This window comes from Gallinula chloropus (assembly GCF_964237585.1).
Source record: "Gallinula chloropus genome assembly, chromosome: 5".
In the NCBI taxonomy this organism is placed as follows: domain Eukaryota; kingdom Metazoa; phylum Chordata; class Aves; order Gruiformes; family Rallidae; genus Gallinula; species Gallinula chloropus.
In genome coordinates this window covers 60668770-60693887 of record NC_140090.1, presented here as the reverse complement: position 1 = coordinate 60693887, position 25118 = coordinate 60668770, and the positions used below count along the sequence as shown (strand labels likewise).

Sequence of the window (25118 nt, the reverse complement as noted above, 5' to 3'; positions counted from 1 at the left end):
CTTCCCCAAATCCCATTTCAAAAAAAGGTAATAAAATAAAAGTTGGCACAATCCCTTTAAGGCTTCTGCCTGTCTGGTTATTGAGAGCACCAGTCTGCACCCGAGGACTCAGAAATCACAAGCTAGCTGCCTGGGCAAGAGTGAGCACCAGCACAAGGCAGCTCGAGTCAGAAAAGGGGCCTGAGGTTTGTAGGAGCCATGTTTGTTCCTCACAAACCAAACACCTGGCTCCTCAGGTCAGCAAAGGGCCCCTAGCACAGCATGAAAAGGAAGACAAACCCGCCCCCTGCCTGCATGCGCCCACTGTGGCAGGTAAGAGTGAGCCTCTTCCTGCTCAGGCTTCCCTCCCATGCTGGATGGGGCCTATACCTTTGGGGTTCTGTCAGTCTGAGACAGGGCAGACCCCCCCCACCTCACCAGATCCCCCCCCTCTCTGAACTGCCTGCCCTGCAGTTTCTGTTGGGAAAGCTGTAAAACAGAACCAGCTTCTCCCGAGATGTATGTGCACTACTGGGTCTGCTGCTTCAGCCAATGCAGAGGGATGAAGTGGGTTCTTCCAAGGGAGCTCCACATGCAGCAGGACATCTCTACCCAGTGCAGCCTCCTTTCTCTTCGTGGAGCACATGCTCAAATTGGAAGTCACAAGCCTGATATTTTATCATTCTTGTAAAAAAACCCCAACCAAACCACATCACCACAACAAACTACCTTATTTGGATAGATGGGACAGGCAAACCTGGCATAAACCAAGTTTCTGCAATGCTATTAGCCTGCAGAGAAGAACAGATCCTTGCTAGGGCACAATAAGTAGTCCCTCACAAGCAAAGCATGTCAGTAACTCACTCTTTGCCAAAGCCTGTTCCACAGGGAGCAGATGCTGCTGCTGAAGGTATTGGTGAGCAGATGCTGAAAGCAGTCAGATGTCAGCCTAACATCAAAGTTGTGTTTTGCTCTGAGTTAAACCAAAATGAGGAAGCCAAGTCACTCTACACTGAAACAGCTACTACCAGAATCACAACCCTATCTACAACACACACTCAAAAATTAAGCTTAAAACATACACATAGCACAGCCCAGACAGAACCTTTCATTGCCACCTGGACCTTACCTTGCTGCCAGACACCAATGCTGTTGAAGTAGCCTGAGTGGTTAGCCTCCATACCATGCTGAAGCCTCCATCCAGCAGCTTTCCTACCAGCACACACCTCAGTGCTACTGTGCTTAACTCACTCCTCTAGCATGAGCCTTCCCTTTTAGGATGAAAAGGAGGGCCTGGGCTTCTCTCTGATTTCCTCTCCTCCAGTGACCCCAACTCACAGCTGAACTCAACTCCTCTCCCTGACAACCTGAGCCAGGTGGGGGTGTCACAGCCTCCTCCTGCTCCTTGACAAGGAGCTGACCTCTTTGCACACCTGTTCCTCCCCCTATATCCTTTCCACCACCCTTCCCCTCCACCCCAGGTTGATCTCAAGCACAGGTGGGTTCATGGCAAAGCCAGAACAAGCATCTCATAAAGACACAGCTTTGCACAGAAAAAGAAATCAAAGGGAGACCTAGTTTCTCTTTCACTTGAATGATATGTCTATGAAGGGAAAGAAGATTCTCCCTTCCCTTCTCCCCAGCTGAAGCCAAGAGCAACATGAGTTCCTCCTTCCCTTCTAACCTGTTCTAATAGCTGTGCTTTGCCTTGAATGGTTCCTGTGTAGCTTTGGTTGTTCTCCACATTGCTGTAATGCTTGTAAGATCCCCTACTTGTCCCAAAGAGAAGACAAGGTTTGGTGTGGGTGTAAAAGTCTGGTTGCTGTTGACTGTTGCAGGATTCGGATGACAAAAGATATATCCAAATATACAGAGCAGAAGGCCAACTCCACCACATGGCTCTCATGATCTCCCGCTGCAGACAGTAGGGAAAAGTCAAGACCTAATTTATGTACTGATTTTTCAGCCTGAGAATTTCCATGCAGTCATTTTAATTAACTTTAGGCCAGACCAATCTGGTTTTGGAGCTGGACAGACTCAGTTACTACCCACACAAGGCAACCAATGTATGCAAGTGTGTGGCCAGTGACTCTGCAGACTGGCCAGTGGGTTCAAGCTTCTCCTTCCCAGGCAGGTTCAGAGAAGATGATGGGGTCTGTCTCTGCAGTCCAAGATACTGCACCATGTAGGACCCAGACCAGATGGCAAGCCAGATCTGAGCTGAGCATGCTTTGTACAATGGCACCAAGCAACTCACACAACCTTGGGAAAACCTTAAAACCTGCAGACACCAGAGGTGACCAACAGTAAATAATGAAGCGAGCAAGTTGGCAGCAGTGAGCCCTGGGAGAAGTCCCCTGCTTTCCAAATGCCACCTGCCTTCCTGATGCAGCTGAGCCAGTACAGCCTCCCACATTAAGATTCTACCCTGTGAGGCCAGGACATGGACATCACTGGTGTTAGCAGAAATATACCAGAAGTCCTACAGATGTTCTCAGGAACCTTTCTCACAAGTCTCCAGTACCTCCTCACTAGCTGTATCTCCTTGGTACTGCAACCCAAGCAGGTGTTTTTTTCAGCAGGGTTGTACTTAGTCTAAGGATGCTTTAGGCAAGTAACTTAGCCACTGGATAGCTCCCAATCCACAGATTTGACAAATGCACATTCTCTTCCATCATCCAGGTCATTAATGGAAATGCTGAACAAAACCTAATCTGGCACAGATGGCCCTGAACTTCACTCACAGAGCCCCTTCCTTTTCAACAGTGAACCATAGATAATACTCTCTGTATAATAATCCAGTGGGTTTTGTACTTACCCAATGTCCCCTCTCCATCACACTTGAGCCCCACTTAAATGGCAGCCAGGGCTCTTCTTCACCGTGCCCCTGCCCTATAGCGGAAAATCAGATTACTTTGACCAGATCCTGTTCTTGACCAGTCGATATGACTCCCACTCACCCCTGCTGCTTACAAGTAGTGTGGTTACATGTTTCAGTATTTTTTGAGCCGTGGGTGGGAGAGGAGACTTATCTATTATCAGTTCCTGGCTTTGGACCCCAGCCTCCATTTTAAAGAGGGGTTACAGAGCTTGCATTTTACAATCTTTCTGTGCTTCACTGTTGCCCAGCAGGTAACAGCAAGTATTTCTGGGATCCCTTCCTGTGAAGTTCACCACATCCAGACGGTCTGAAAAAAACCCCCAACAAACCCCACTTTATCCAAACACTCTCTTATTTGTGCTTTCTTTATTCAAGGCCAGGCTTTTAGCCCTCGTGGCTGGCATGGCTTGTGCTCTCAGTCCCTATAGCTGTCTGCAGCTGAAGGCTGGCATGGCTTGTGCTCTCAGTCCCTATAGCTGTCTGCAGCTGAAGGCTGGCATGGCTTGTGCTGTCAGTCCCTATAGCTGTCTGCAGGCTAATGCAAAGCGCACCCAACGGTTGGGTTTCGTTGGTGGCTGCCATCAGCGTTCTCTCGTTGCTGAACAGCAGCACAACACTGTCCTTGGTTAGTGTCTTAGTGGCAATGCAGCAGAGCGTTGTTTTCTCGCTCGGTGCCGGTACCACGCCCCTCGAAAGAGCCCCCCATTGCAGCCTGGACGCGAACATCCACGCTCCTGCTCGACACGGTACGGACTGGGACCGGGGAGGCAGGTGGCAGTTAAGGGACGGATCTGATTTCTGCCTCCATTGCCTTCCGGAGCTGGCCACAGCCAGGCAGGGAAAGGCCGGACTCGGGGCGCGCTCCCCAGCGCCCGCCGCCGCGCTGAGGCCCGGCCCCGGCGGCGCCGCGGCGGGTGAGGTGCTGGCCCCTAGCGGCTCCGGGCCCCGCGGCAGCGGCCCGGCGGGCGGTGCGGGGCTGGCGGCTGCAGCGCTCCCGCCCCGAGAACGGGGAAAGTCTCCGGAGAAAATCGTTCGGCTCTCCCGGTGTCCACCGGCTCTCCAGCCCTGCTTCGCCGGTGCTTGTAGCCTGGGGCTCTGCCTCCTGCCGCCCTTGAAGTCTTTCTCTTCGCAGGACGTCTCCTGCCTGGCCGGTGCCAGAGCTGCAGGGCCGCACCCCGGCACCCCGCATCCTGCCTGCGTGCCTCCGGCCGCCCCTAAGCCACGCTGCTCCCGCTGCACAGGGCTGGATGCCCAAAAGCGCCTTCGGTGGGGACCACGGCTCAACTAATTGCTGTCTGCACCTTCAAAGTAAAGCAGGGCCAAAACAGAAAACAAACACAAGGTACGACCCCTCCAAAACTGATCTGCTGGGTACTGCAGCTCCCCAGCAACACAGAAGAAGGACGTTTATTCACAGAGTGCCGCGAAGAATCATCTCCACAAAGCTTCAGGAAAACAGCACCAACCTGAGGACGGAGGATGCTGTTGTTAGCTCCCTGAGCTCCAGCACACACTGCCGCTTTCCTCACACCCACAGCTCAGCACTCCAGACAACTTGCCAAACAGCAGCAGCAATATAAAACACAGGAGAAGTCAAAGTTGTGCCCTACCTAGGTCTGGGCAATTGTTATTTGTTTAGTCAGAGAGAAGGGCATGGTGAAGGGGCAGATGCTGGGCCCATGATGTGCATTCCTCAAGAAGAGAATGGGGCAGGTGGGCTGAGTCCTCCTGGCAGTGTTAGGAAGGGGTACCCTTATTCTGAGGTAGGAACGTGACCATTTAAAAAGCTGCAATGCCTCTTGGAGGGGAGGAGAGGGTCCCTACAGTAGACACCCAGCAAACCCTCCTGCTGGGGTGAAAGTTGTTTCCCACCCCAGCAGCCTGCACAGACAGACCAGCAGCAAAGAGCTCTTCTAGAGATGCAGACCCCTATCTCCAACACCCGGCTCTGGACCAGCTGTTGATGACTGCCTGTGGCAGGAAGCAGAGACAGACAGAGCCTGTGGGACACCTCACTGTTGCTAACCCTCAGGACAACACAGGATGGAGATGGAGGAAGCCACGCTTCCCTCACAATTCAGAACAAAGGTCAGGTATGAAAAAGGCATCAGATAAATTGATCCCTACATGACAGCATTTATCAGTCATTTTTACACATCGCACAGTGGCAGATGTACCCTGAGAGGAGCTGGCTCTGGGACCCTCCTGCCCTCAGCCTCCGGGGCTGGCACCACAGGCAATGCCTCACATGCTCTGCAGGGCAGAACTGTGCCCTGATCAGCTCCCAAGGTCTGAGGCTGGGGCTAGTCAGAATAAATAGATTGCTTATCATCATACAAAAGTACACTCAGGATAACAGCCACTAAAGGTTCGTGAGATTGAATTAATTGCACTGCAGAGGAAGAGGAGAGCCCGGGCAGAGCCCTTCATGACTCACTGGATAACGCCATTGCCCAGAAGCTCGTTTTAGGTGGATCACAGGTATGGGAAGTAACATTTAAAGCTTTCTGCCAGATCAGCGTTTACAGCAGATCAGGCAAGGCCATTGTTTGGGCTCAGTTCACAGTCTTGGTGCTGCTTTGCCAGCCGTATGTTGTGCACCTCTATGAGCAGCAGCTGGGATTTGGCTGCAGGAGGCACCAACGTGCATCTCCTCACCCATGGCCCTCCTGAGGAGCTCCAGGGAGTGTGTGGCACTGGGGAAGGACCTTACTGAGTCCCCCCTGGGGCTCTGGGTCAGAAACCTCCCTCCTCCCAAGGGATCCTGTCAGCTGAAGCCCAGACACCAGCAGGGACAGTACTTACCCCAGCTCTAGGGGAAGGGAGCTGAGGGAGGGACAGGGACTGAAGGTCAGCATCACTGCCACACTGGTAAAGCCCAAACTGGTGTAATCTAGAGAAGGAATGCATCCCAACAGGGTTCCTCCTGCTGGCCAAAAACCTTGAGGCTCACATGTACTGTGTCCCTGTTTGAGGACACAGGTTATTTTGGGGGTTGGAAGATGACACAAGAGGGAAGTTGTTACCCCTCTTGACTGGGTGGAAAAAGGACATGCAGACAGCTCTGCCTGTCCTGGGAATCAGAAACGCCACAAAGTGCTAAATGTCTGTCCAGCATCTGGCCACAAAATGCTCTTTAAGTAGCCCCCATTCCTGTGCTACTCCAAACTAAGAGGAGAATCTGAGGTCTAGAAATGGAAGAAAGGACTTGTGCAAGGCCACAGTACAAACGTGTGACAAGATTGGCCCCAGGGCATCTGAGTCCCTTGGCCCACATCCTGCAGTCCTACTACCAGTGTACAGAGCCAGAGCAGGATCTTCATCGCAGCCCAGGACAAAAGCAAGAGGGGCACTGGACAAGATAGGGAATGGCTCCTCCTCTCCCCATGTTAGCCATGTGTGCCTAAAAACAGGAAGTATCATATCAAACAGAAGCAATTGCTAGTTTGAAGGGGAAGAGGAGCTCTGAAGGAGCCTTACAGGTTTGGTTCCAGGTTGAAAGACTCCTCTTTCCCTCTTTCCCCTCCCTAAACAACCTGGAAAAAAAAAAAAAACAGCAGGGATTTCAGAGTTGAGTGCTGTTCCCACTGGCAACCTTCCAAAGCTGCCCCCCACACACAGCAGCAACAGGTTTGGGCTCTGCTCTCCCACCTTCCCCCAGAATTGAGGTCCATGGAGCGGGCAGTGCTGTTTTGAGAGGAGTTTCCCTACTTTTTCCCCAGCAGACATGTGGCATGTGCAGGACCCCAGGGGTCCCTGGTAAGGTGAGGCACAAGACAAATTTGAGTGATGCAGAGAAGAGGAAAAAGCAGAACCATGATTCCTAGGTCTCCACCCCCTCTATCCTGCTATCAGCCTGCAACAACCTGCACCTCAGTCTGGCATGCCACACATCAGAAGGCAGACTCACCAAAGGCCAATGCAAAAGTTCATCTGAAGGCTGTCATCCAGAGTCACCTCCCCATCACGCCTGTCCCATCAGGGAACCATGCTCCAGACAGGAGTGAGAAGGTTCCCCTTTCCCCCCCCCTCTCCCTCCCCTCCACCCCAGGCTCTCCTTCCCTCTCTGGTTTTACTCACCCCCTTTGATTTCTGTGTGCTCCTTGGCAAAGTCTTGAAGACGTTGCAGAAGAGCACCAGGACACTGATATATATCATGGTTGAAAGGAAAAAAATGTCGAGATGGTGTCCCAGACCTTATCCTCCACCCAGGTGATGATCAAGACATTATTATACATAATGTATGATCAAGTATTATTACATATACCAGCATCTGTGAAAAAGTGATTGCCATGGCAATGGAGCAAGATACCTGGAAGCCTGCAGCTTTCTTGAAAGGTAGAAGAGAAAACATGGAGGGTAAACCCCAGCAATCTGACCTGCAGAAAGAGCTGGGGGACACCCTGGCCCCATCCCCAGTGCAGAGCTGGGTAACCTCTGAGCCTGCCTGGAGCTGCAGTCGGCTTCCTGCCTCACAGGTCTGCTAGCACAGGGGCACCCTCTGGCACCTGCCACCAGAGCCCCTGTCCGGTCTCCAGCAAAGGGGCTCTTAGCTCTTTGGCCGTTAGAGGGGAGCAGAAGCCTGCAAAAGTGCAGGGAGGCATTCCCCAAAAGCAAGAGCAGGCAGGAGGCTGGCTGCGCTCTATCCTGACACTCCTGAGCTGGTTTTTTTGAGAAGCAGGGCTCTCAGGCCCAAGGAAAAGAGAAGATCCCCTGCTCCTTGCAGGCAGCCCGCCTCCCTTTTGCTTCCCCAGTCTCAGGTTAGCTGCATTTCCTTGCAAGACTCGCCCAAATAGGCTGATACAAACAACTACGGGTTAACACCTGCACCGTGTGAGAGGAAATAGCTTCCTCGCAGCTCCCCACGTGGCACTTTACTGGCAATCGTTAAGAGACACAGCTCAGCAATAACATCTCCTCTTTACCCTGGCAGCTACAGCCATAATCAGCAGCCCTCATGCCTGTACCAGACCCTCGCTGTACAGTGCTTTAGTCCTTCTGATGTTTCCCAAACAAGGCAAAACCAAAGCAGATCCACTGAGTGGGAGGATAAGGACTTTCAGACTTAGAGTCCTCCCTAGTGCTCCAGGTTATTTCTTGCTCTCTGACCTAGTTGCTTTTCCCAGTATGAAATGCCGCCAAAGAGAAAAATAATCCAAGAGATAGGAATGTCCTAAGGGTTATACAAAATGATAGTGACATCAAGAGCTACTAACCCACAGATGTCATAATCTTTAGTCACCCTTCAGATCAATGCTATCACACCTCTAAGCTAGGGATTACGAATCCCACGTGAAACTCTAATGATGAAAATCATCTCTAAGGAGCTTTGTTGTTGGCTTTGTGGTAGCATGTACCATTTACAAATTCTTTTGTTCTTTAAAGCCTAAAAGTAGGCCAACAGGTGTTTGGAAACAGCGATTAAGACCAGGGCGTTAAGTGAGCAGCTGGGATTTTGCCTAAAGTTGTGGTTATGCCTTCAGACTTCACCTTGGAAGCAACAGTTGAATACCGTGCAGAATTCAGAGAACTAGTCAGTTTAAGTCATCAGTATCTGTTTTCAGAGCTTAATAATTTAGAGGCTGAAGGAGACTGGTCTGACAGCCTAACAAGTTCTTGAACAAATGCACGTACAAAATCCTATTGAAGGACTTCTGATTAAGATCGAAGCTGTCCTTTAAACAACCTGATCAGCTACATCTTTATCAGAAAAGCTCAGGCTGAAGTTTAAGCAGGCAATCATAAGTGCACCTATTTGTGTTTTCTGAACAGTTCACTGAAGAGAGACCTCATACAAAACAACAGTCAGAATTTTTCAGACAGGACAGGTTTTGTGCTTTAAATAAGAGTCAAATAATCCATAGAATGAAAACAGCATGTTTACATTAACCAAATTGCCATTGTGATCTGTTGCCTACGTGGGTTATGGTGTCTAAGAGCTCTCCATCCTGCATTCTCAAACATAGAAAGTGTCTTCTTTGCCACTTCATCAGTGTCCTGATCCAAAGTCCAAAGTCACCTGTACTCAGAGTCAGCAGAAGTTACACCAACACCAGACACACACAAAACATAATCTGTTTCCTCCAGCTGAAGTCTCTCAAGGCCGCAGAGTCTTGGTCTATTCACCGATCCCAGGTAAAGTTGAAAGAGAAAAACAGTTCAGCACTTTGTAAAACCCACTGGCTACAGAAGTGGGACTAAAAAGCTGTTCCTGTAACCAGAGCTGAAAGTGCTGCTCGTTTCTGCAAAAGTAGAACAAAATAAAATAATCAGCATTCATCCCGACTTTCTCAGGGACTATTTCATCCCTGGTAAAGCTCTGCTTGCTGCAACCAGCTACTTGCCTTCTTTTTTTGGGTTTTTTTGCAGCTTTTTGGAAAACCCCTTGTGAGAGGGGTGAGGGCCGGGAGGGCTTTGGAGAGGCCTGTAAATGAGAGCCCACGCTTCTTTACCCAGTGCATACTTTTCAAAGAGCAGACATCAGTTATATGGGGCTGCCCTCACCTCATGAATGCCACTAGTTTTCTATAATTCCTCCAAGCTTCTTCATTGTCTTGGATTTCATAACAACAAAAAGCCATCTTGTTTCCTTTAAGGTACCATTAAATGGTTCTACATATCACCTTGAGCACGCTCACCTCTCCATGATAAGCGGGATCACGCTGGTCTTCATGGAATACCCATGACAAAAGAAAACTCAACACTGCAAAGCTCTGTACTGAAACATCTGAGCTTTACATCAGCACGTGGTTCAGACCCAGAAGAGCTTGCCTTACAGGAATACATACAGCTGAATTCAAAGGAAACAGGAATTAAATTGGTCAGTAGCATCACTACTGTAACACTGCTACATATTTATTATTAAATAATAAGCTTTCCTTAAGAAGATCGCTACAGAGCCATTACCACCACAGATACTACCAAGTGTAGCTGTAGGAAGCTGAGTAGGAGCCAGCCCCAGCTGTGTCCCACCAAGAGTCTTTGATAGCAGCAGACAGAGTAGTCCTGAACGGACTCAGCTCAAGAGTGAGAGGCATCTCACCCAGTCACAGTCCCCTGAGCGGGAGAGAAGCTGCTGAGAAAGGAAGGAGGGGCTTCCTGAACCCTAACAGACCCATCAGCTGTTTTGAGCAACTGGCTGCCATCAGCTGTCCTCACAGGCATGGTGCCCAGCTCCTGGCCAGCCAGCTGGTGCAGAAGCAGCCATGGTGTGTAATATCCCTCTGGTGTTTACAGGCGTTCGGGGAGTCCTTCCAGAGCACGGCTTGGGAGGGACCACTGGTCTTCCTGTCGTTTGAGATCTTGCCTTGCTCAAGTGCCTGGGAGAACAGCTGCTTTCCATTGCAGTGCCCTCAGGACTGCCTTCCTTTGGTCTCGGGGCGAGCAGGGACTGCTACGAGTGTCAGTGCACTGCACGAGCTTCTCCCACCCTGCAGTCTGCCTGGCCCTGTCAGGGAGCTGCTCTCCTGACCAACTTGCTGTCACGCTGGGCTCCCTGAGCCTTGCAGAGCAGCTGGTCCTTCCTGCACCCCAGATGGGGTACCCATTCACATGTCCCCCGAAGCACTCTTAAGATGGTACTCGTGATCTCTAATTTATGCTACATCCCTCCTCTCTGGAAGGCATTGATTTAAAAGCCTCAAAGTGTCAGTGCAGCCACTAATGCCTGCCAAAAATTCATTACCTCACTGTCCAAAAGTTTTTGCTCTATTTCCAGGTGGAATTTCTCTCATTTCCCATACCAGGAGGGGCCACAGATCACTGGAGGAGCTGCTGCTGCTGCTGGGTCCCCACACAGTGTGCCTAAGCTGGCTTCTGCTGCATGCCACCCACAGAGAACTCCCCTGTGCCACCACACCTGCTGCATCCCACAATTCACCTCCATCTCCCACCCCTGCCAGGAGAGGGGGAGTATTCATGTTTGTACCACTTCTGGCTTGTGTCACACTGTCCCTTACACACCTTGCTGGGAGCTCACGCTAAGCTTAGCAGCTGGCCTTTCTCTACTAGGAATGAGGAACAGTAATCTGCAGACTGATGCTGGGGAGAGCAGTGCTTTATTTTGGAAAGGCTCTTCCTGCATGTTGCCCCTTGGGCTGACACCACAGCAGCAAACATCTACTGCCTGGAGAGAACTTGTAGCTCGCAGAACCTGAAATACTCCAGCTCCTGCAGTGCAGCTGGTGAGCCAGGTAGTCCCCACTGCTGAAATGCAATTCACCCCTCCAAGGAAACCTCCCTCCACAAATAAACTAGGGTTGGGAACTTGGCACCGTTCTGACAATTCTCTGCTCCAGGGGTATTTATCAGGAGTGCTGCTGCAGGTGAGCAAGCCCTGCTGTGCAGCTCCACCTGCTGTGATACAGCCCGAGGGAGGTCCCTGCAGGGACAGGGGGACTTGCCTGCTCCAACAGGAGCCTTGATGGAAAATGTTGGGGACTGGGCATCCACAGAGCTTGCACGTATTCCCTTCCTCCATGGAAAGTATCTGCAACGTCTAAGCATCAGAGAAGGGCATTGCCCATCATCTCAAGAGTGTCAGAGATCCATGGGCCAGAGCCACACACAGGTCCTTTCATCAGCCAAAAAGAAGGGTTTCCTGGCACAGAGGTGCTCTTTGCTCACTGTCATTTAATGATGGCTTTCCTCTCAGCCAGAATGATTTCAGCTCACCTGCAGAGGGAGACGGCTCCTCTATTAGCCAAATTTTGTTGACAGAGTTTGGTGCTGCCACCTTACCAGACTAGTAAAACCAGCCACAGAGCTGACGTGTCCCTACTGCAGTGCAGGGACAGGCTCTCGGGTAGGGATGCTGCCAGGGGGACATGTGAGGACCCTCCCACAGACAGAAGTCCTGGGGATGAAGTCGCAGTAGTTTATTAGCTGTTCACAAGGCCCTGGAGGAGACCAGCATTAGAGGCAGTGGCAGGCCCCACCCTGTGCTCCAGTGCTGGCATGGCTACTGACTCTGGCCTAAGGAAGGGTTGCAACAGCAGCAGTGTGAGCTTATGGCTTCACCCCTTCCCCAGCACCAGCAAGGAGCTGCTCCCAGGGGAGGTGCTGGCCCCAGCACAGGGTTTGGGTAGAGCTGTGTGGCTGTTGCCTGGAAAACACACTAATTTGCAAACCCAGGATGTCTCAAACACTGGGATGGTTCCCTGCTTGTAGGGCTGCTGTGCCTTGTGCTGAGCAGGTTTGTGAGGAGCTGCCAGGGCTGGACAAACCCGAAAAGCTGGCTCACATGCACCCCAAACATCTCCCTGCCTGCAGAGCCTCTCAGGGCCCTCACAGGGAGCTTTGCACACAGCAGCAGGGCTGATGGTGTTTTGGTGTCCTGCTTAGGCTCCCCCGTGCCTTGCCAAGAGCAAGGCGGAGGGCAGAAGGCAGCTTTGCACTGTGCAGGGCTCAGCTGGGGTGCAGATCTTGGGCGAGGCTTCTTCAGTCCTCTGAAAAGCATTGACTCATGTCCTACTTTTCCTCCGGGGGGGGGGGGGGGGGGGGGGGGGGGGGAAGAAAGGCTGCTCCCTGCTTGCTGCCTCATAAACCACAGTCTTACTTTCTCAAGCTAAGCCACAGCCCCACCTGCCCACCTCAGTGCCTGGGACAGGGGAGGGCACACAGGAACTACAAGGCACCTTGCCCAGAGATCAGATACCAGGCTGGAGGCAGAGCTGCCTGAAGGACAAAACTCACTTATGTCCCTTGCCCCATCAAGGCTCTTACCTCATGTGGTGAGCTACTCATAATTCATAATTGAACTTAGCAACTGGTTTAAGGCTTTGCTATACTTCTGCATTCAATACTGAAAAAAAGGAGCAAAGAAACAGCTATGTGTTTAGTAGGAAGAGAGAAGATTTACAGAGGACAGGAATAAAGCTGGAAAAGACAGAGGAGCCCTCATCTTTAATGAGTGTATCCAGTTACTTCCAGAAAGCCACCCCCCTCACTCAAAGAACAGCTCCTGGCCGTTTCTAAGCCTGTACACAGCTTTTCCTGCAGAAGACCCTTTTCATTGCAGGGATACTTTTTGAATACCTACTTCTTACTCACAGGATCCTTGGGAAGGTTTGCATGCTTTACTGTTTTAAAGGTAGTTCTCACCAAGTTGTTGAATCCTTTTAGGTACACTATGTATACCTTGACTCCATAGATAGATATGCTTCCAGATTCACATCCCAAGCCTTCTTCACTGCAGCCCCTCTGCAAGCAGAGAGTTGGGGAGGGTTGTTGACCCTCAAAGGCAGAGTTAGGTATGGTTCCAACCCAGAGCATCCCAGAAGCCCAGCCAAAGTTGCTGTTCACTAGGCTGCATATGGCAATGAGCCTTTCATCTGGAAAGGAAAACACATGGAATAGCAAGCAAGAGCAGAGCCTGGAAACATGAGTAAAAGCAGCTGTGGCAGTGATGTTGCTCTTCAGCTTGTGCCAGCACAGCTATGACCCCAGCTGAGAGCATGAAGCACAGCTCTCAATCCCTGGCATGGGGCATCACCACTTGGACTTTCAGCCAATACTGTAGGTGAGTTGTGCAACTGCACCCAAGCCTTAAAGCCAGAGTGAGCAGAAACACATTGGTGTGGAGCAATACCATGTCCCCAAGCAGGGCAACGATATGGCTCTTCATCTAGAAATGAGTAGGTGTTTATGTTCTTCAGAAAGAACAGAGCATGTTGCTTCTATGGCCCATTGCCTATGACCAGATCTCCTGTGGTCCTGGAACTTGGAGATTTTATCATCGGTTTGGAGATTCCATGGGCATGGGTGTGTGCCATACCCTGGCAGAAGAAGAAAGGCACTGCCCGAAACCCTGTGGGAAGTCCAAAACAAGGTGCTGACAGAGGTCTGTTGGCATCCAGAGGTATGTGGAGACAAAGTATGAGCAGTAGGGATCCAGAGGTAGGAGCACTGACAAGAAGAAAAAGCACTTTAATCTTGCTTGAACAACATCCTGAGAGAACTACCACACAGGGGAAAGAATATAATTTTATTTAAAATAAATAATAATTTAGCTCAAACAAATAGGACTGCAGAGGGTTGGTGGAAGCAGGAAGAACAATATTTACCCGCAGAACTTAAACCAGACCTATTTCATTCTGTAATAGATGATACTTCCACTGCCCTTCCCTGTCTGCAGCTCTACTTCAGGTCCTCACCTGCACAAAGAAATCCTGACTCTTGGGGCGCTTTGTAACAAGGCAGAGGAGAAACTGTCTGCCACACATGAAATGCCATTCCTACCTCCAGAGCCTCCACGGAGATCCAAAAAGCCAGAAGAGCAACACCAGCATCTAAACCAATGTGCAATAAAAAGGGAACAACTTGCACTCCTCCCTGGAAGTCTACCTACCCATGCCCCATTCCCAGCACCCTGGCCAAGTGCTTCCACCCATGCCTGAATTTGTGCCCCCGCCCACAGGTGCTGTGCACAGAGGTGTGCACGCAGGGCTTTGCAATACTCCGCCCTCCCCCCATCTCGCCCAGGCCTGCTGATGTTTCACCTCTCTCCATGCCTGCGTGCCGTACATTTCTTGGCACAGCAACAGTTCATTTCACAGTGACAGGATGTGCCCTGGAACACGCCGAGCTGCTACTGCAATTTCTTCTCTTCTGTGAGGTGGCCTTTCATGCAGTTGCCATTCTGATACACAGGGCTGGCCCCCTTGCTTCTGCACCACACCACAGAGCGGTAGAGGACAAATCCAATAGTGGCCAGGCACAGCAAGAGAAGAGCCAAGATATCCAGGCAGAAGTACTGGTACAAGGAGAGGTCATAGACAGCAGGGCGAAGATATGGTGCCCCATTGTGACGGAGGATGTACTCCAGCCAGTACACTGTCCTGTTGAGAGCATGCATTGGTCTGTCCAGGTGCAGAGCTGAGATGAGCTTGGCCGCTTTTCTGTAGCTGCAAGGAAAGAAGACAAGAAGTTACTCTTCTGAAAGGAGCTTCATAGCTGAGAAGCGGTCCGAGATGCTTGGGACTTGAAGGCACCACTGGATGATACCTTCAGAGTGGCAAGTTTCATCCACAATTCTCTTCCAATCTTCCTCTGACAGCCACTCTGATGGCACCTGTTAGTCACAGCAGCACAAGCCAGAGAGCATTGTACTTTGTGTGCTGTTAACAGGACTGGCAGTTCAGCTCCCTGCTCAGCAGGTTCATGTGGATTGTGGCTTTCTACAGGGAGTTTGCACCCAAAAACCTCACGTAGCATCAAGCAACAGTTGCACACTTGATGACTGGCCAAATCCTTCACCATACCAAGCTGAAACACCTTAACTTACACTGTCAGTAGCTGAGAGCTCCTAGTAGCTAATGAACAAGCAAGTTTAAAGCAAGCCCTCTGACAGCATTTCTAACACGTGCACTGCACATGTCCTGTTAGGAAGAGGGAGTCACAAATCCCTGCTGCAACAGATGCAGGAAAGCAAAGAGTACCTGGTTGTCAACGGAAGGAACGCTACCTGCAGTCCAGTCAGTGCCTGCACTGTTTCTACAGAAAGCTGTTTGGACAAGACCAGGAAGATCCCAAGATGAGGCTGTGATCTCACTTTCCCTAATGACAGGCTGGCAATAAAAGGAGAAGAGACTTCTGCCTCAGCATCTCAACTTTCTAAGAAAGTTAGTCAGAGCCAATCAGGACTAGATCATGTTCTAACAGCAAGTGCTGGGAGATCCTTCTCCTGGACCACATCTCAGGATTTCAAGGCACTAACATGCCTGGCCAGCTAAGCACCATTTGAAATTCTGCTTGGTCCAGAAGCTACCACAAGCTGTGTAGGTAGGGGTCAACACAAAGACACACTGGTCCCTTCATACAGTCTAGACCAAGGAAGGGACAGATGCTTTCAGATGTCTCACCTGGGGTCAGAGATAACTCTGACAATGGCCTGGTAAAGATCCTCTTCTTTTACTTGGCTCCAGTCCATGAGGATACCCATGCCCTTTGCCTGCACTCTCGTCATGATGTCAAACTGGTCTCCATAGAAAGGAAATCCCACCACTGGCACACCGTGATAAATTGCCTCAAATATACCATTCATCCCGCAGTGGCTGACAAAGGCTTTCACGTTGGGGTGACCTGCAGGCAAAGAAATGGCAGCAGGTCAGTGCCTTCTATGCTGCAACAGGGCTACTGGTAGCATCCTCAACATACAGCATTGATGTATGTTTAGGTAAAGCCAGGCATACTAAGCAGAGAGGATATTGCCCCTTAGGAACACACCTGGCTTTTGGCAGCCCAAAACATGTTGAGTAGTGCCTGGAGGAGGGGGGAGATAGGGACCAAAGTGCAGCTTCAAGCAGGGGCTAGGCAAGGACCATGCTTTGTAGAGATCAGACTCGCAACAAGCTGCAGACCTAGATGCATGCAGGTGCTGTTGTCCTTGTATGCCTTTGCTGTGGTTTGGGCTAAACTCCAGGGATGTTGCTAGTGGCACACATAGAGCCCGGTCTTACCTAGCAGGTCGTTCTGGGGCAGCCACCCCATCATCAGCGTATTCTCACCAAGGTTTCTTGGCTTCTCCCCAAAGTATCTGTGGGAGGAGATATGGGGGGGGTGGGGGGGTGGTGGTGGAACGGAAGAGAGACACACACAGGGGACAATTATAAATTCAGTCAGATTAGAGATGGAAAGCAAATTCTGTGCTTTGAGGTGAATCACCACCACCACCCCCCCCCAACATTAATTTTCATCCAACTGAAGTTAAGAGGAATCCCATTCCCTCCTCACCTCCACACCACCCTCTGCGGGAGGCGAGCAAACGCACCAGCCATCTTCTCCACCAGGTCGTTGGGAAGAGCTCGGATCCCAATGCCAAAGGAGACAACAACAACACCTGCATCTGCTGCTTCCACCCAGAGACGCAGACCCTGCGGGTGAAACAAACACAGCTGCCTTGAAGTCGTGTTGGAGAACAGCCTTCCCCACTCACTATTGCCTCTGCCTGAAGAAAGCTCTCTATGGAGAAGATGAAGCCAAATCCACCTGGAGCAAAGGTATGTGTTTTTTACCAGGCAATGAACTCAAAACCCACTGTGATTTCTTCACCCAGCCAGGCAGAAACTACTTGACCACCCTTTGGGCTTGGGAGATTGCAGAGAGGTGTCCAAAACTTGCAGTTCATAGTGTTCCCTACAAAGGAGGCAATGCAGTTACCCTTTGGCAAGGGGGGCTCTGAAAACAGGCCCACATAGGAGTGGTCAGAGCAGAGAAGGAAATTGGAGCAAGGGGGCTGTTTTCCATCACCACTAAGGCAGAAGGCCTGTCAGGGTCTGCAGCAGTAAGCTGATACAACAGACAAAGCATCATGCAAGGTCAGCAGCAACGTCTTGCTAGAGATGCCCCACAAACTCTCCAACGTCCAAAGCTCCTGGAGGTGGCAGGAGGTTTTGACATCTTTCCAAGCAACTTCTACCCATCCTTGATAGCTTCTTGCAGGTAGCAGGTTTAGTCACTGGGCAGAGGTGGCTACAGCTCCATCAAAACACAGTCGTTTGTCCTTAGTTTAGAGGCTACCTGTAGCGCTACATGAACAGCTGTGTACCTATAACACAGTCCATACTTTTTTCAACTGGGGCCAGAAGGCTGCAGGGAGAAGTTGTCAGCCACCACAGCTCCTGTGGAGCAAACACAGACTATTCCCTTTTTATGCCAGGATGGGCTGAGCCTATGATCATTGTGGATTCTGTCCCACTTCAAGATCCCCACTTGTCACACTTGAGCATTTTAGGGAAGTTTCATAAAATCTGTCTTTCAATATGACTAGTTCATTGAAATAAACACTGTACAAGAACATGAGGCAAAAAATTCCCGTTAAAGGAGAAAACCAGGATGACTAATTCAGAATATCTTATTAAAAGTAGTCTACAGGTTGTGAGTGCGTGTCATAGTACAGAAGAGTTACAAAGCACATTTTAGTGTTACTCTCAAGCAATATTCATCCTTTGTTCTATGCTTCAGGTACTCAAACCTATCTTTGAAAAAAAAAAAAAAACAGCACTAAACTAACCCAACAACAAAGAATCAAAAAGTTTTCAACTAAGGGACTTTGGTTTCTCCAGTCTCTTGACTTTCAGATCCTTTAAGCAATACAACCACTAAAACTGTTAAAGAAGATAAAGTGCTAGTTTTACTTTTCTAAATAGAATGACTCATTAACCAAATTATTACATTATCCATTATAATTGGGCCTTAACATTTGACTCTCAGAAACAGCACTGAAGTTGCTAGGGAAGCACAGGTGACCACCAAGAGTTCTCACCATCTCTCAAATACATATTTATATTTCACTGTGTCCTAATTAGAAGAACTCACAAACACAGTGTTTCAAATATGAGGAAATAAACACCTTAATTACATAACTCTGCTCCAGTTCAGATGGGAGATTCCTTCAGCTACACCTAGACCTACAGAGGCCCTCTCTTCTGCTGGCATCCCATAACCTGGGAACACACATGCCTGCCTGCCAGCATGACAGCCACCGCCTACTGCAGAGCTCCAGACTTATCTCCATCATTCTCCCCTTAGGCACCCTGGGATCAGTTCTGGGAGCTGTGAAGCACATGAGTAATGCTGCAGCAAACAACTCCCTTCTTTACAAGGCAGGTGTGTACGTGGCCAGATTGGACCAAGCAAGTGTTTTGCAAGAGCTGTGAGGTAGCCACTCTTTGATACAGCTTTTGGAGCACCCTACGTGCGTTGCATTACCTGCACTCTGTGCCACATAGGAAAGGGTGATGTGCAGACATACACATCCTAAAGTACCTGACATCACTTCTTCCTCTTCACTGGAAAAGTATTTGCACCTAATTTTTTTTCCTCCTCTATTAAAGCTGCCATCAAGGATCTTGACAGCCCCCTGATCTTATCTGGTTTGGTCCCTTAGTTGGTTCACTAGGACAACCCGACTGCCCAAGCATCATTATACAGGTGTATTCCCTCATAAATGTGGTAAGGCAATAGGAGAAACAGCAGACAGGTCCTGCTGTGTTCCATATCATCTTTAGTTGGAGGCTTTAAGAGCTTGTCCCTCGGAATTTATTACTGGGGATATGGAGGTACAGGCCAGAGAAAGCCTCTGGAATGCCCAGCGAGTTCTCCCTCAGGGATGGGCCTTGAGGAAAAAGTAGATGATACATTTCAGTTTTGTAGACTTTGGGATTCTACATTGAATTTGATGATGGAACAAGCACAGCTCTCCCCAATGGGTTCTTAAGACTACAAGCTCAAGGCCAGAAACACCCTGAGAGAAACAGGATTAAGGAGGAAATTCTGGATTGACATAAATCAGTGATGAAGCAACAGAGACTAATTGTTCTCCCATTTCTGCTTTGAGTACAGGAATGAACAAACTATTCATGGTAAGTCTCAGGGGCAATGCTGCCAATTTAGGATACCACACACCACACGGACAGTGAAGTCCTCTTCAGGGTGGACAACTTAATTCTGCATCCTCCCGGCAACTTCTGAGTCCTCCATGCTCCCGGTCTCCCTGCTGCAACCAAGCACCAAAACATACCAGCTTTCCAGACTCCTGAGGTGTGAGAGCATCTACAAGACTAATCAAAAGTAGCTTTGCACTGAATAACTCCTCAGGTTAATGTACACTCACAGCTCAAAGCTTTCCAGCACTTACCACTGCAAGGGGCTTTGCAGGCTCAGCAAGGATTCCCCCTGTGAAAATTACATGGGGGAGCGTTGGCCGGGGGAAGTCCAGCACCACATCATTACAGAGAAAGAAGAGGCTAGTTCCATGAACCAGGTCCAACATGGATGTCTTTGGCTCCACTCTGTGCTTCTCCATGAGACGTTCAAACTTGGGCAGGATGACCAGCTTTGTGGCCACACGAGTGATCATGTAGACTATGAGATTCCAAGTCCTACCCAAGAAGCCCATCCTGTCTGTCATCAGGGAGTTGAACTCAGGGACATAGGCAATGGGGGAAGTTGCACCAATCTCTGCTGGGAACCAGAAGCCAGTGGAGATCACAGCATATTTGACACGGAGAATGTGGGCCAGGATAAAGCCGCACATCTCATTGGGGTCCACCAACAGCAGGTCAAAGTGCTCATGCTGGAGTTTCTGCAGAAGCGTAGAGTTTCCCAGCACTAGGTCACAGTTTTCCAGGTACTTCTCCAAAAAGGAGAACATCTCCAGAGAGGTCATCTTCCCTTGGAATACGCGCTTTATCTTCTCCTGCACCCAGGCATCTGCGCTCTCTGTGCTGAAGATACCCCAATACCTCTGCACACGGAAGCCAGGCAGGTAGGTTTCCACATCCCGACCTTCATGAAGTAGCAGCACAGGGTCATGGCCCTGGTCAGTCAGTGCCTCAGCCACTCGCATGAAGACTCGCAAGTGGCTGTCAAAGACTATGGTGGGCATGATCAACACCTTAGCACCATGAGATGGCTCCAGACTGAAGGTAGCCACGAGGAAGAGAAGACCAGCAGAGCATGATAGCACCTTCATCTTCATCACTGCCAGGAGAGAAACATGCTGTTAATATAGTATGAAAAGCTTAGTCAGGCATATGGGTAACTAGCAACTGGGATTGTAGCTGCAAGCCAGCAGCTCACAAACTGGAAGATGAGACAGTCTGAAGTTCATTGCTAGAAAAAACAAACAAACAAAAAAGCCCCCCCAAAAAAGCTCAGCAAAAATAATGAATAGCCCCCTCTCCACCCCAAAGTCAGATATCAGGCTGTATCAGGGGAGTTTTCTAGAAATTCAGAACCTCTTCTCTGTCCTGACCTGCTCCTAAGGCTCACAAACCAGTAGACTGACCTGCAGAGAGTTAGAGAGGGAGAACATCTGGAGGAGCTCTGCCAGGTCACAGCACCAGCAGAGGCACTCACTGCTCTATCCCCGGTTACCACTACAGAACTGGCGCAGCTGGATTTCATTTCTACTTCTGCCCAGCCAGAAGGGCTGGTTCCCTCCAAGCCCTTGATGTCTGCGCAGGCTCGCTGGGAGGCCTGCAGAGCCTGGTGGGAATGCCAAAAGGCATGCTCTGGCTTTAGCCCTTAAGGCTGGCAAGCCACCCTACTAGGCACAGATGGGCTGGGAGTGAGCCCAGGTCACAGCAGGCCCCTCCAAGAGAAGCCACAATCCCAGAGAGTGCAGCTGGGCTTTGGAAAGAGAGCTGCTCTGCTGTGGTTCAGCGGTGGGAGGATGGGGAGGTTCTGGGCAAAGGGCTGGGAAGGGAAAGCGGATGCCAGGGTGCTGATGCACTGGAAGAAAGCAGACTCAGAAAGCAAACCCAGAGATTACATGTAACACCCGTGGCACACTGACACCCCTTAGTCACACTCCTACGGCCATCGTCCCATTCCCAGTTTGGTGAAACACCCAGCATTTCTGTTGTGTAAGAGGTGTTGCTACATCACTGGAAGCGAACGCGCCTCACCCACACCTTACATTATTTTGGGAAAAGAATTACATGATAATTATTTGGGAACAGTCAGAAGCAGAGCTGCGTCCTGAGGACCCAGTTCAGACATGCTAGGGAGGTTGGGTGGGGGACAAATTACAATGGGAGCAATTATAAGTAGATTTTGGATGGCCCCACACACTAAGCCTCAGGGGGGCTGCAAGGATAGGGTAGACCAGAATTTGATCCAAGATTTTCTGCCGGCCTCTCCGCTATTGCTTGATCAATTAAGAGGCAGGAAACAAAGTCCTTGGTACACTCTCCCTAAATACAATCTTCAAACTCCCCTCAGCCTGATAACGAGTGGGGGTGGAGACACAGGAGAGTAGATGTGTCCCTTTGTCCCCATTGCTTTCCTGTCCCATGGGAATGGGACGGAACAGCCGCTGGCTGACATCCTCCTGTTTCAAAGGCACCTAGTGCTCGGACTCCTACCCTTCCCACCCAGGGCCAACTGGGTGGCTGTGCCTGCAGGAGAAGCATGAGAAATGCTGGAGGTACCAGGGAGGTGGCTGGGCCTACAAAGCAAGAGCTCCAAGAAGATGGAGAGGAAAGGAGATGTGCTGGAGAGAAATAGTGCAAGCAGCCCTGTGAGGAAAGTCAGGAACTCCTCAGCATCCTGCCTCCCTGCCACAGGGAACAGGTTGGCCAGTGCCAGCAGCACTGGCCACCATGGAGCTACAGCCACAAAGTCAGTCTAGGTCTCAGCTTACTTGAGAGGCTCAAAGGGGATTTATCCTGCTCAACACCAGGGAAGGCAAAGCATTTGGCTATGACATTGCACAGCATCCAGGGTACATAGAGCTTCCAGAGAGAGAGGGAGGGATGGCAGCCCCTCACTGCTGGTCTTCTCCAGGACAGAGAAGAGCTCAGGACAGGCTCCATGGCAGGAGCAGGTATAGGCTTGTTCTGGGGCAGCTGGTGGGTCATACACATGTGTATGTTGACAGAAGCAGAAGAGGTGGTTTTATATGTGGGGTGTTTTCTCATTAGGCAACAAGTAAAAGGTGAAGAAACAGCAAAGGTGAAAAGAATGGTTATTTAAACAAATAACTTGTCACCCATCTTCAGAACAGGTCATACCCTGCCACAGACCTAACATGCTAGGCACTGCTGGGACCCTGAGCAGCCTACCAAAAGCCTAGTGAGAAGCACTCAGTCAATCTCAGTACTCAGGCCAGAGGCAAATGCTGACACAGACTCACAGACTGTTCTTGGCAGCTTCATCCTTTCCAACCTCAGGAGCAATCCCTAAAGGTGCTGGCTCAGGAACCCCTTCTCCCTTCCCAGGCAACGAGGGAGGCTGTAAATCTTCTTAAGTGGTGGGAGGATGCCAGGCTGCAGGACCTTTTTTCTTACCCAAGCTCGATACTTCCAGAGCAAATCCCTGCTCTGTCAGCACCCAGATAGGTACCCTGGCCAAGGAACCAGCTCCAGCTCTAGGATGCATCAGGCAGGTTTTCAACCAGGAACACCCCTGCCTTTCAGTGCTCATGGAATACAGGGAAGGCAAAATTACCAGCTTAAAGGGCAGCACTCTGTTGGCTCCATCCCTTGTTCAGGAACTAGTCACTGTTAGGATCTCAGGCTGACAGCAGAGAAGAAAGGACGCCTAAACCTTACGCACACAAGGGCTACATGAGGAAGGGCTCAAAATCCACCTGCTCACCTCCCCTCTTTACCTTTTTCCAACTCAGGGCACGTAGCTGCAGCCACAAGTTTTGCAGCAGAACTGTCCAGAGCTCTGCCTGCAGCATAGGGTACTGGCTACTAGAGCTCAGCTGCCAGAAATCCAAGTGAATGGCAGATACCAGGCTGCATGAGAGAGCAGAGCAGACAGGACCACCTCCTCCTTTGTGATCTGAAATCCTGAGCTAGAGGCTAAATCAGATAAATATTGCAAGAAACAGCGTTGCCACTGAAAGGGGAAGGCTTGTAAAGGGACAACGCACCCTTCCCTGCTGGCATGACAAGCACTTGGTAAAGCCGTGCAAACTGGCTCATTCACACAGAGCGATCACCCGAACACTGCAAGTGACACTAACAGCCAGGAGGGAAGGCTCAAGAAAACCTTTAAAACAGCCCGTTCCAGGGAGGCTTCATGTTTCACTGCTGCAGCATGCAGAGCAGGCATCACTGCAGGAGCCAGGACCACCAGAGCCTGCTGCAGGAGGGGTGGACAGGGGAAGCCCTCACCTGACTGCCACTGCGGGCAACAGCATCCCCCCTGCCCTTTGAGCCTGGCCCCCATCAGCTGCTGGGAGTTTGCCTTCAAAGCCACAGCAAAGCATTCAAATTGAAATGGGGTGCACCAGAAAGGGAGCAGAGAGAAAACCTCTCTCAAACTTTTGAGAAACCTTTTACTGAGGTGGAATTTACCCCTTGATTTTACCCTATTTAACATGTTTGACAGGGTATGATTTTGATATCATTAGATTACATTTAGTGAAGTAATTGAACAGCTACAGTTCTAAAGATAGAGGGTTTTTTTAATTCAGGTGTCCTTTATTAGGTTAAAGTACTAAAACCTCTGACTACCAGCAGCTTAAGCAGAGGCCCATGAAGAAAGGGCAGCAAACAGACCCCACTGCAAGGGCCCTGCCTTTTACACCTCTCCCTCTCCTGTAATATTTTACACTGCTTGTTTCCTGCCAAGCACCAGGAAACCCATACCCATGGGACTGAATTATTTCCCTTGCTGCATCCTAGTCTCTATCCACCTCTTGCACACAGGAAGAAGTAGTGTTTTCACTGTAAGCTTCTCCAGAGTTAAGAAAGCATCGCAGTTCATTTGAAGCCAAAAGGAAATGGCATCTTGGCATGCTCAAAACTCTTCCTGGAATAAGAAGCCAAAGTTTGCCTCACCTGCTGGGTACGACCCAGAAAAAACAGGACCATCTACAACTATCACGTTGATGACAGCCAACCCAGCTGTAGCTAATTTATGGAAGCCAAAACTCCGTGCAGGCAGGCAGGTATACAGCTCAGAGAGCAATTCTGCCACTGCAGGAACACATCACTGGAAGCAGGAGCTTCACAGGATGATCTCTAGTAAAAACCTAGAGGATACAATGCTGTATAAAGTAAACTTAGCACAGAATATGCTGAAGCAAGCAAATCTAGCAACCCATCACATACGACTCAGTGCTTGGTTGGGCTTCTATGCTCTGGTTTTAGGTTATCACAGACTCCTGCTTCACTAGAGTCACCTGGGTAAATACCACTAATACTAAAATACTAATATTAGTATTATGACGTATGAATATTAGTATGACAGTACACTAACAACAGCATCAGTATTTTAGTACAGAAAATAACAAGCAAGAAAAAAAATCCTTTCAAATATAAGCCTCCCCAGGCAGCCTACCACCCTGAGTTTTTTAAATATTGTTCACACACAGAGTGAAGGGTGTGCAGATGGTCTGCTCAAGACAGCATCTTTCTAGCTTTGTTCTTTCAACATCTTCATGGCAGCCCACAAGAAACACAGAGAATGAAGAAAGCCCAGATCCCCACAAGCCCAAATGGGACAATCACAGCAGCAATCAGGTCAGCATGAGAATAACTCATACTTTGACCACACTCAGGGCTACTGCTTCCACACAGCGGCATCAGAAGTGCCCTGCTCATCCTCATCCATTTTGGACCAAGACTGATGTAGTCCCCAATCAGTTCCAAACTTCTAGGACTTTGGGCCACCTTCAGCATCCTTCTTGGATCATCAGAGTTTTATAGAGGAAGCTCTAGAAGCAAGGTGGAAATCTGTGGGCCAGCAGAAGGTTGGCAGTCCATAGTTTACAGCCAGAAAGCTATGGTACTAAAGG

General features: G+C 49.9%; 1 protein-coding gene across 1 annotated transcript; it reads right to left on the bottom strand.

Annotated features, from left to right (window-relative positions):
• Positions 1–14447: 14447 nt before the first annotated feature.
• Positions 14448–20339, bottom strand: LOC311192947 (2-hydroxyacylsphingosine 1-beta-galactosyltransferase-like; the record flags this gene model as incomplete). The annotated part of the gene is made up of 5 exons (XM_084265634.1): positions 14448–14763; positions 15721–15940; positions 16318–16394; positions 16592–16731; positions 19497–20339. 5 exons carry the CDS (start codon positions 20337–20339, stop codon positions 14448–14450), a joined length of 1596 nt encoding a protein of 531 aa, XP_084121760.1.
• Positions 20340–25118: the final 4779 nt, after the last annotated feature.